General features: G+C 41.9%; 1 protein-coding gene across 1 annotated transcript; it reads left to right on the top strand.

Annotated features, from left to right (window-relative positions):
• The first annotated feature begins 1,044 nt into the window (after nt 1–1,044).
• Nucleotides 1,045–5,680, top strand: s1pr3a (sphingosine-1-phosphate receptor 3a). The gene is made up of 2 exons (XM_040052955.1): nt 1,045–1,963; nt 2,670–5,680. The coding sequence occupies exon 2, from the start codon at nt 2,778–2,780 to the stop codon at nt 3,975–3,977; it is 1,200 nt and encodes a 399-aa protein (XP_039908889.1). The 5' UTR covers nt 1,045–1,963; nt 2,670–2,777; the 3' UTR covers nt 3,978–5,680.
• The last annotated feature ends 7,027 nt before the right edge of the window (nt 5,681–12,707 follow it).

The following is a 12,707-nucleotide window of genomic DNA, read 5'->3' as shown; positions in this document are numbered from 1 at the left end:
CCAGAGGTCAGGAGAGAATGGCCAGAGTCCATGAAGCTGATATGAAGGGAACACCGAGCCAAACAACCACTCATTACCACCAAGGTATGCAAAACAGCATCTCCGACCGCACAACACTGAACCCTGAAGCAGTAACAGGGAAAACCACACCACGAGTTCACACGTGCCCACCAATGTTAGGGAATAGAAGCTTGAAAAAATGTCGCTTGCTCTAATTTCAGAATTTGTTGTAAACAATATGAAACCATGGACCCATCCTGCCTTCTGTCAGCGGTTCAAGTTCACGATGGTGGTGTAATACTATCAGGGATATTTTGTTGGCACATTTTTGTTACCTTAATATCAATGGGACTGTCACTTTATAACCAGTGTACCCATCTTCTGACAAGCCATGCCACAGAGATCAAATAATCTCAAACTGGTTTCTTGAACATGACAATAAATTCACTCTGCTGAAACGGGCTTGACAGACCTTTGGGATGTGGTGTAATGGACAGAAGGCAAAAGGAGGTCCAACCTGATACTAAGAAGGTACACTAAATAAAGTGGTTTTATGCAATAATGATAAGGCTTGCCATAGTGTTTTCTACCTTCTTACTTATGTCCAATTTCATTTTTGTTTTTTCCCTTTGAATGCTGTTCTGACTCCCTTCTGACTCATAATTAATAGTTAAAAGCAAACGAAGAGTTGAAGGAAAATACCACCCTGCTGGCCAGGACTGATGAGACTGGGACAGTCAAAGCTGGAGAGTCAAAGTGAAAGGATGCTAGAAAGTTAGTACAGAACCTACTGTGGATATTAAGGAGGTCAACTTTACTACTTTTTAAGCAGACAAGGACATGAACCTTTGATTTTACATTGAGTATATCTCCTTTTTGGAACTCACAAATCCATCCCTAACCTTTTTCGCCAATATGGACCTTTCTGCAATGACCAAACTGTCACAACTCCACAAGCTAGAGATGACACCCATGTACGTAATACCCCAGTATCTTATCTGTTCAGAGTAAGTGCATAAAAGGAGAAGAAATTCGTAACTCTTCCTTTTCCATCCTTCCAGTTGGCTCCAATGGGAGAGGTCTGACCTATCTCACACTCCTAGAGCACTAAAGGGACTCAGTGATCCTTTATCTGAGCATGAAAAACAATGAGTGGATTCCAGCAACTTCTTGGCCTGTCAGTGGAGGAGAATATTCCACAGATGGCTGATTGTGTTATGAAAATGAAATATTAACCTTTGGATAGAGTGATATACTTTGGTTTGTGATTTTCCTCTGCAACATGTTTTTAAGGAATATGATTTTATACTGGTAAACATCAAACGATCAAAACAACAGGCGTGCTACAGTGATGTAATGCAAGCGGCGTATAAAGGCCCAACGGGCAAAATCTATTACATGTGTTGCAACAAGTAAGAGCAGCAATTTTATGACACACTGGAAGCAACAAATTAGACGTTCTTCTCTGAAATAGTCAGCTGTCCTTTGACCACGGAGAACAAAAACAAATCGCTTTGACCTACACTTGGAAAATAAATGGTATCATTCACACTGCACGGCTCAAAAGTATAGCGCAATGACTCGCGTGGGTTCGACTTCTCTCCTGACTCATAATTAATGGTGAAAACCAAATGGAGAGGTGAGGGAAAATCCCGCCCAGTTGGCTGTGAGGGGTGAGACCGGGACAGTCAAAGCTGGAAGCTGGAGAGTCAAAGTGAGAGGACGCTGGAAAGTTAGGACAGAACCTACTGTGGATATTAACGAGGTCTTTACTTTACTGCTATTTTTAAGCGGACAAGGACATGAAACTTTAATTTTACATCGAGTATATCGCCTTTTTGGAACGCATCAATTCTGCATCTTTACGCACGAGAGGAAAAAAAACAAATAAAACAACAACTTCGACATTTTTGGAAATCTGCTCATTGCAGGGATGTTCAAGCGAGCCACATCATTCTGACAGGTAGGATAACTTTCTAGCATACTGTTGCGGGAGCGAAGAAAAACACACCGATTGCGCAAAGACTGTGCGCTAACAATGCACGAGCTCTATGTCATTTTTGATAACTTTCACAAAACAGGAAAGTCAGGAAGAGGAAAGTTACGCAGAGGCAGGATTTCAATTAAAGCCTCTGGCATTTTTTACTTCTGTAAAGAAGTTGGCTGTAACACTGTGCCTTGTTTCTGAAACTGGAAGAAACTTAATTTATGTTCAGCGTCATTGTGAGGGGGGCATTTCTGGATCATTTAAAGACCTTTATAAAAGTCTTTTCTTTTTTTAAGGAAAAGAAAGAATAATAAATGATGACATAAACACTCCCTAGACTCATTATTCAACTATAATGCCAAAATTGTAAGTACTTGAAGTAAGTGGTAGTGGATAGAACAAAAGAACTGGCAGTTTAGATCATCTGATTGTTTTCAGTTTCTTCATGAGACTGTGTTTTGGTTAACCTGTAAGTGCCACTGCTGTCTGTTTCAGGACACTTGTCTGAAGGGATTTTTGTTCTGATGTACTTATTTGCTTAGTTGCATAGCTTTAAATTGGCAATGCTTTCCTTTTTTTTCCAATGCAGATTTGATGTTTCTATAGAATAATCTTCTTTAGTTCCTAAGCTCAGAGAAAACCGAGTCATTTTTAAACGTTATCTTTTAACTTTTCTTCACAGGCTCCTCAAAGGATGTGACTCTGCCAACTTGACCACCCTTGCCTCTGTGTCCAGTGCTGTGCCGCCCTCTGCTGTGTGACCGAGGAAGGTCAAGAAGGGCCAGGCAGTATGAGTAATCAAATGGAGGAGGGGATGAACCCTGTCATAGTCATCCACTACAACCACTCGGGAAAGTGGGAACGGCCCCGCGTCAGTGGGGCCTGTAAAATGGTGCTGCTGCTCCTCATCTGCGTGCTGATTGTTCTGGAGAACATTACAGTTCTCCTCGCCATCTGGAGGAATAAGCGCTTCCATAGCCGTATGTACTTTCTCATTGGAAACCTAGCGTTATCAGACCTGCTGGCTGGGGTGGCTTATATGGTTAACATCTTTAACTCGGGACCAAAAACCTTCTTCTTGACGCCACTGGAGTGGCTGGCCAGAGAAGGCAGCATGTTCGTAGCCCTCAGCGCTTCCACCTTCAGCCTTCTGGCCATTGGGATCGAGAGGCACATGACAATGGTGCGTCTGCGCCCCTGCGAGACAGCAGGTCGAGGTCGGCTTCTAGCACTGCTGGTAGCCTGCTGGCTTGTGTCGGTACTGCTGAGTGCTCTGCCCAGCCTGGGCTGGAACTGCCTAAACAATCTGCCTTCCTGCTCCACAGTGCTGCCGCTCTATGCTAAGAGTTATATTGCTTTCTGCATCAGTGTGTTCAGTGCCCTGTTGGTGGCCATCATTATACTCTACATCAGGATCTACCGTCTGGTGACCTCCAGTAGCCGCAGGGTGAGCAGCCGGCCTTCAGAGCGTTCGTTGGCCTTGCTTCGTACGGTGGTTATTGTGCTTGGGGTTTTTGTCATGTGCTGGTCTCCCTTGTTTCTCCTGCTCCTGCTGGATGTTGGTTGCAGTCCAGATAAGTGCCCTGTTCTCTACCAGGTGGACTGGTTCATTGCCCTTGCTGTACTCAACTCTGCTCTTAACCCCCTCATATATACTCTGTCCAGCAGAGAAATGAGAAGCGCATTTTTCCGGTTGCTGTGCTGTTGTCAGACCAGCATGGAGCACACTGGGACTCCTGCAGTGGGCAACCCCAACCTAGGGACAATCATCCCCACAGGAGAAAACAGCAAGACAAGTTTTGGTGGAGGAGGGGGGAGCGGGGATGGGAAGTCTACAATGAATAGAGGGAAGGTTCCCACACCTGTGAACTTAGACAACAAGCACGGAGATCCCTCCGCCACTGCCGTGCCCCATCCTTCAGGGCCAGCAGACCTGCTTTCAGCTGTACTTGTCAAGGCGGGAGCGCTGCCAGCCCTCAACAAGTTTTAAATGGAAAAGCCTAAATGAGGTGTTACAGTTACACAGAAACAGACTGGTCTGAAATAATCCTGCTACCAGCCACTTTTTGCTTGTACAGTGTCGTTTGGGAAGCATGGCTTAGATGAAGTAATGATAAATAAATTCAGAAATTCATTTGGAACCAAATGCATCTGATTCTGAATCATAGTACAAAGGAACTCTTTTAAAGCCACTATTTACAGGAACTCAGATGTCTTTTCCAACACTAAACTCGCTCGAATACAGCGTCGGAGACTTACTTGGATTTAGAAATTTTCGACATTGAATTCATATTGACTGGGGATGCCGTAAAGCATGATTTACTCTTTTAGTGTTTTGTCTGTCATTGAGTTTATTTTTTTTTCTTGTCATTTTAAGCAAAATGATCAAATTCTTGCACTTTTCTTTTTTTTGCATGTACTATACGCAGGAAATCTTCAAACACCTGCATTTTTCATTACTTGACTTGATAGACTATTTATTTTCTGTGAGAACATTTGCCACCTTAATGCTACACAGCAGTGTTTTATTTTTTGTTTGTTTTTTGCTTTGTGTGCATGAAACCCATCATGGTACTAGGACTTTACTGTTCACTTTATTATTGGTTATTTGCAATGCACTGTGAGAGAAACCTATTCTATAAGTTTAGTGCCAGACTAGCAGCCTCATCAGGCTGTGATGTGCATAATTACAAACCAAAAACAACAAAAAACCTGTTGGTTGAAGGAAAAATGACACTGCTAGTAGTTGATTCTTACCACTAGTGGGCAACATAGTAAAGTATGCCCTGATGGTAGTGCTGCAGGAGGTGGTGTGGGATTCAACTCATGGACATTTCAGGTTCAGGTTAACAGAAGCTACACTGTGAGCAAAATCGGCCTGGCTAATAGCGACAATCATGAAAATTTTAGGGTCTCATCAGCACATCTACAAACCACTTGCCCATCAACTAACCACTAGTAAATACGAGTGTTGGATGTGAATTATTTAAAAGTTGTAGACTGTAAATGACATTTATGCTGAGGGTGATGTATTGCCTGATACGTTAAATAGCAAATAAAATTCTATTCGCTTTTATCCGATTTCTATGCGTCATTTTGTTTTATGGAATCAGGGGCTCGTTCCAAATCCCCTTCCTCTCATTTCGTCTGTCCCTGTGATCGCCAGCTGCATAAATTTGCTAAAGAATAGTCATAAAACCCGATGATAAAAACCTTTTGCCAAATGAATGGCAGATTCTACTACTATCAATCCTTCATAAGATCCTTATTGAAGCCTAAGCCGTGAATTCCACACATTTATTAATGTGCGGTATAATTTGCCGTTGGTTTATTAATTGCTTTTCACAGAGGAGAGAAGAAATGTCATCAGATTTAACCTGCTGCACTCATTTAATACCCTAATGGGAGCACGTTCCTGCTATCTTACACGCCTACACATGCAGACATGGGTCAGACGCTGATGAATAATGCAAAAAAAATTCTTCATCCTTATTATGACTTGATCTTTCCGGTCAGTGAGGTCATTTACCGATAAAAGGCGTACTACTTGTGGCTACTGTGGAAAAACAGTCCGGGTGTTGTATGAATTCTATGAAAATCATTTAGGATGTTTCTTTAACAAAAAAAAAAGAGTGATACCTGTGTGAATGATTTGATTGGCAGAGTATGACAGATAATAATCAGATGTGTAAGCAGCATATTTTCTAGACGTTGATAACTCAAGACAAGGAAAGAATTTGTTTGTTTTTGACCTAAAATACTGCTGCACTAAAGCGTACTTTTACACTGAGCTGACAAATGAGCAGAGTTTGATCTTTTTACTGCACTGCGAGACCAGACAGGTGCTGTCAGAGTGGCATTTTATACTTGCCTCAGCTAAAGGATGTGTCTCGGCTCTGCACTTCCAGTTCTGATGAAGAGAGACAGCGAGGACGCAATACCGGCCGAACATTTCCAGCTTAAAGGTCACTGACTGCTTCCTGTCAGAAATGTCTGAACACGTTCTTTTCTGAATTAGCTGGGGATGATTGTGGCCTTATGCCACGTGGAACACCGGAAAATGTCCAAATGTTGAGCTGTGTAGTGTGATTTATAGACAGTGTATCCTGTGTTTCCTGAAACAGTTTACCCAATCTCTGCTTCATCCTCACCATTGCTTTATTAAATCACATCCTCATTTTAGTTCCGCTAAATCTGTCTTTTTTTTTTGGTCTGAAAACAGGTTTGCAAAGAATAGAAGATAAATAAAAATCCATAAAAATAAGCAACATACAGAATAATAGAAAATTTCACTCTCGGAAATTTCACCGAGGGGATCCAGCGATATTTAAAACACGTTAAATTAAAGCTATTCCAAAAAGGATGATTATTCTTCATCCCCTCCTTAACATAAAGTTTGGAGCTTGAGATAAATCTTTTAATGTCATGGCAAAAAAAAAGTCAACTAAATATTCTGGCACTATCATGTACAAATATCCTAATGTAACAGCAAGATGGACTGCTACTCCAAAATATAGACAATACAATGAAAAACAAGGAATGAATAAATAACTTGGAAAAAAAACCTCATAGGCAGAATTGTCAAAAACAGAAGCAACACAATCACAGTGGTCAAGATTACAACAATGTGGGATTTTTACAGGGACCAAAATATTTAACAGCTGTGCAGATCAGCTGATCTCAGTGTCACCAAGCACCGGGTGACGGCTCAGCTGAAGCTGTTTGAGACATTCCACTCGCCAAACCTCAGCGAAACAGTCCATGCTGACTTAACCTGCCCAGAGCTGCGGCATCTTTGCAAGCCACTTTGCAACCCACCTGTATTCCACCCCTTTTACTGCTCAGTTCTATGCTGGGATTTTGCTACTGATCTCACTCCTCCAGCTGCCTCCAGAGTGGGGAGGTGAGCTCCTTATGTTTTTATGCTTTATGAGAAAGGGTGGGGAGGTCCCAAAACCTACACTGACATTTACAAATGACTACAAATGTAACCTAAGATTTTCTTTTGACTGTAGTGGTGTTGGCCGAAATGTTATTTTAAGGACGTGTGTAGTATGTACTGTGAGCAGTTAAGAAAGTACAGTGAATTACAGTTTCCAGCTGATTTTAGAACCCCTTCTTTCATTCTGACCTTGTATTTGGATCAACGTATTAGAAGCAAGTCATAAAAAGATGTCAGTCTGTCTTGAAATGACAGACAGTTCTTGGTACATTTTCTTGAAATAACCTGCTTTACAGTGTCGGAGATGTGCTGGCAAACGTTTAATAATATAAACCTATAATAACTTACAGTATATATCAGCTGTGGTTTCCTAACATCACTTACTGCCACTGATAATGATTTTTGTACAAAACCTTCTTAACAAACACAGAAGCAGACAACAGTCATTATTTTTTTAAGAGAGAAAACAAAAAGCCATTCTATAAAGGTGGAAATAAAAGACACAATGTTGCACATGTCGGCATCATTTTCTAATCCAAAAGCCTTCTTTCATTGCCCAACATCTATGCCCAGATAAAGAAAAGGACTTTAGCCCAGGGGCCTTAATTTGGGGACTGTGAAGACATAAAGTAGAAAAGTGAATAAATGTTGTTTTTTTAAATAATAATCCTGTTCTTCAAAACCAAGCTATGACAGATTCAATTTCTCCAGTACCTGAAGCAAACACCGTAAATGGTCTGTGTGCTAACTAGGTCAATCACCTTAATAAATCATGTTAACTAAATAGCCATGACTAGTGTTCTTTAAGGATTTAGACATGGTGGATTTGTGTTATTCTCTGTGCACAATGCTTATTTGCATATGACTAATGTGAACACAACGGAGGACAAGAGAATCACACCCCCTCCCATCATCACAATCCTGGCTTTATACCGCTGTGTGCTGAGGAAGTGTGCATGCGTGTGCATGCATTTGCACACATCCCGTTTTTGTGCACAGACGTGTGCACGCCGCGTGTTTCAGAGAAAGAACAAAGACTCCATCTGGTCCAGTCACTGAATGTGCCAGTATGAAACACTTCTGTCATTCTCAAGTCCCTTTTTGATGTAGCTTGGAGGTGGAGTGGAGCCAGGCCGAGAGCTGCGAGGGGTCCCATTTGAGGCGGCCACTCACGCTGGGAGCTCCCGAGTTGAAGCCATTCCCTGCTCTGCAGCCGAGTTGTACCACTCTCACCAGAGGAGGGAATCATTCATCTGGTGTGTGATGATTCTCCTCCCCTGCCTTCACCTCCATTGCTCCTCGATTCAATACAGTGTAATTACACGTGGAACAAAGAGAGCAAAGACTCAAACAGACTTTGGTGATAAGCCCCCCAGGATCACGGGGCTTTATCTAGGGAGCAGGTGGGATGAAGCCGAGGGAGCCGAGTCAAAGGTCACTTTGCAGGAGGATATCTGGAGGAGCTTGCTGAGATTTGGATTGGTGGACACTCCTCCCAGCATTCCCCTCAGCACCCCATTGCCATTAATTCTCCTGTCTAGTGCTGATCAAGTAGAATGAAAGCAGAATAGTTGAATTTGACAGCCTTTTTTTATCATCTCAGTTAAGTCATTTTTAATTTTTTACTTTTTGTTTCTCAGCATCAACAAAAACATCTTAATATACTAGACAACCATGAGACAATATCTGATCAAAGATGAGCACAGAGCCAATTCTGTGGCTTGTAGGGCTGCGACTAATTATTCACTCTTAATTGATTTTTGATTAATGTACTAATCCTTCTACAAACTGTGTGAAAATAACAGAAAACTTCTCATCTCCATTTTCCAAAGCCTGCTTAGATGTTTTTAAACAGCCTATTGGCTTAATAACAGTGTGAATGGTAAAAAACAGAGACAAAGAAAACTGCACATTTTTACATAAACAGTAATATTTGCTAGAGAAATTACCTAATGACCTATTTATGTCTGATTAAATGCTGAGAGACTTACTTACTGGTTTTTCATATGAGAATAGAGACTCTGTTTTCATCTATTTTTATCTTTAGTCCTAGCCATCATGTCTGCGCTTGATAGTGGAAATATTTTATTCTGTCATGATCAGCTGTCCAAAAACAGTCTGAAGTATTTTTCATCTGTGCTCTGTGTCTGTTTGCAGGAATTAATATTGCGTTCATCACCCAAACTACACAAACTACACGACATGCAGGCAACAAAAACAGGAGATTTTTGTAAAGTAATATTTTAATGTCTCCCAGAAAGGCTCAAGGAGGACATCATATCTCCAGTTTATCAGGTTATCAGTCATGACGCCACACAAATACCACACCTAGAAAGTCTGAAGTCTAATGCATTGCACCACATAAATGGAATTTAATATTTCACCGGCCACATAATTAGGTATACCAGTTTAACTGCCCATAAACACAAATATCGAATCACCCAATCACATGGCAACAACTTAATGCGTTTATGCTCATTCATGGTCAAGACGACCTGCTGAACTTTAGAGGATCAGAATGAGGAAGAGAGGAGATTTAAGTGAGTTTTAATGTGTCGTGGTTGTTTGTGCCCGACTGGCCGGTATGAATATTTCTCATTTTCTCACAAACCATCTCCAGAGTTTACAGGAAATGGTCCATAAAAGAGAAAATATCCAGTGAGCGGCAGCGCTCGAGAGATCAAAGAAGAATGGCCAGACTGCTTTGAGTTGATCGGAAGACAACAGTAACTCAAATAACCACTTGTTACAACCAAAGTATACAAAAGATTATATCTGAATGTAGTACAAATGGAAAAATGAAGCCACTGGACTACAGTGTGGACCACACTGTGTGTCATTCCTGTCAGCTGAGAATAAGAAACTGAGACTACAGTTCAGACGGAAACATGTCGCCTGGTCTGATGAGTCTTGATTGTAACTGCAACATATGGATGGTAGGGTCAGAATTTGGCAAGAACAAGCTGAATGGCTCCGTCATGGCAGCAGTTTAGGTTGGTGGTGGTGATGTAATTATGTGGGGGTTATTTTCCCGGAATATTTTGAGCCTCTTAGTACCAAAATGAGCATTGTTTAAATACCACAGCCTACCTGATTACTGTTGCTGGCCCGTTTTTGACCACAGTGTACTTTTTTTTCTGACGGCTGTCACAAAGCTCAAATTATCTCAAATGCCCTGCACAGTCACCAGAACTCCATGGTCAGTGAGTGTGCATTTTAAACCTGAGTGTGATTGTGTGTGGTGTGTTAAACAAGCTCATCTTTGTTCTATTTTGCAGTACTCGGGTCTCTCTTGCAAAAGAAAAATTAAATACAGTACCTGATTAAATGAACACACGTCATGTTTTCATCAGTCTGAGCAACCAGCCGTTCGGCAACAGCTGAACAGATAGGTGGCAGGAGTGGGTAAGCAATCTCTTCAAAATTCCTTCCCTCTCAAAACCCCCCAAAACAGCAGCTGCCTCCCTCACCCAGCCTTCTCTGATTGCAGTCTTCTGGCAGGCTCTGACGGCAAACACACACCTGCTCACACTGACCTCCAATTTATCTCTTGTACGCCTGCCTGCCACGACTGTAGGGATTAACATGTCTGGAATAGGGGTTTAAGTGAGAGGGAGGATGGCGGCCTCTTAGTCTGACATGCATGTCCCGTCCCTCACTTGTGGCACTGAGTTTGTGTGCACAGCTGGCTAATTCCCTGCCTCTGTGCATGCAAACAGCCTGGAGGTTTCTGTGCAATATTGTGCGAAAGAGAAACTGAGGCTGAAGATCCAAAGTGTGCATCTCATAAATGTTAAAGCCCAAGGCAACTTGGGGCTGGAGATGGAATAAATATTTCTACATAACATTCATTAAACACAACAGATGTCTGAGTCTGTCATCAGGTCCGGGTTTAAACACTGCAATATTCGGATGGGTCACCTAGTCCCCACCGAAATGTCTCGTAAAACAACCAAAATCTTTTTTTGTCTTTGTGTTCTTTTCACAATCAGGCTTCTACAACAGCAAGACTTTGACCCTGAAACAAAAGGTATCTAAACTCAACTAAAGGTTCATTTTATTATTTGCAACTCTGTAAGAAATCCATTTATGCATTGAATACTTCTACTTGCAGGGTACTTGCATGTTATGGATCTGTGTGTATACGTTATGTGGTTCCCTAAATGCTGTCTGGCTCGGAGGTGATCACAGGTGTTCATTCCTCCAAGCTTATCTGATGGATTAACAGCTGGCGTCACCGCATAATCGTCGACACCCACCACATCTGACATTACACACATTCTGATTCTGATATGACAGCCGCTCGCGCGCACACACACACACACACAGAGACAGGCACAGTGGAAGACACACATTTTTCCGTTTACCCACAGAGAATTACTGGATATTGCTGAAGGGATGGAGCCACTTCTCCAACTTTCACAAATGCGCTCATAAAAATATAGCTTAACAGTAAGCAAGTTTCTGTCTGATAAAAACAAAAGAAAACCGAATAAAAACACCCTTCAAAGCAGAGAACAGCTAAGCGCTAGACAAAAGCCAGAAAAATGTGGGAATATTTGTTTGATTTTTACATGCTGCATTCCCGCTGTCGTTATTATTCATATTCCTCCCCAGGGAGGCTTGTTTGAAAAATGGGACTGAAGCAGCCCCCCCTCCCCGTAATGTCACCGTCTCACTCTTAGACTCACAAACACCCACGCGCACACTTGTTTGGAGTCTTATTGGGGAAGTACAGCCAGACTGCGTCTCCCTCCCATCCCTCCTGCTCCTCCTCACTTTCTTCATCTCCCTCCCTCCCATTTCCCCCCCTTCACTCTTTCTCCCCAAAACAGGGTGATCCAGCTCGTCTCCTCTCTCCGTCACGCGGGTAATCAGCCTCTGCTATTTCATTTGCCTCAGTAATGAAAGCAATCCCAGTGCTTTTCACTGCAGCGCAGCTCAAATAATGAGGACTGCCTCACCCCTCCTCAGCCACACCTCACCCCTAGTTCTCACCCTCTCCCTCCCAACCCTGCTGTTAATGGATGAAGGAAAGCAAATGTGTGTGCGTGTGTGTGTTTGAGTATGTGAAGCACGCAATCTTGCCAAGTCCTTTGTGCCTCTTTTCTCCTGCTGCAAAGGAGCCTATTGTATACAATTTCATCAGCAATGCTCTTAATCAGAATATTTTGGAAGGTTTTTCCCGCCTACATTAGTGGTTCCTAACCTTTATTACACATGACTAACATCAACGTGTTAGAACTACTCACAGGATGCACATCTAAGCTGCAAGCAGTTATTCTGCTATTTCCCATTCCCCAGTAGCTTTTCCAAAGGAGGTAAATTGCAAACAAACAAAGAAAATTATTTCATAATAAGAAAATCAAAATGAGTAAGAAATTAAAAAAATGTTGCAAAGCAGAAATGAGATTTTTATTGTTTCCAAATCTTCTACATTTCCTCCCCAAGTCAGGAACCACTAATTGTGATTAAAAATGTACAAGACAACCCTTTAAAAACACTGATTTGATTACAGGGTAATGCAGAGGTTATAGAGTGCAACCTAACATCTTTCGCGCCTTTTTTAAATTTTCATTTCTATAACCTTAAGAAACAATGATTGAAATTAATTTTCCTTTCGAATGCGTCTGGTAGAAACCATCCCTTTCCTAACAGGAGTTTTAAACCACACAGTCAGTGCTGTTACCAGACAGCAGCAATGAGACTCCATCCCATTTTGCAAACATCTAATTCATCTTCAAGAGGGCCTCTGGAACCAGCTTCCAGTTTGGATTC

Source organism: Simochromis diagramma, unplaced genomic scaffold (genome assembly GCF_900408965.1).
Source record: "Simochromis diagramma unplaced genomic scaffold, fSimDia1.1 OVJJ01000419.1, whole genome shotgun sequence".
NCBI classification, from domain to species: Eukaryota; Metazoa; Chordata; class Actinopteri; order Cichliformes; family Cichlidae; genus Simochromis; species Simochromis diagramma.
The sequence above is the reverse complement of the archived record's forward strand: the minus strand, read 5'-3'. Positions and strand labels throughout refer to the sequence as shown.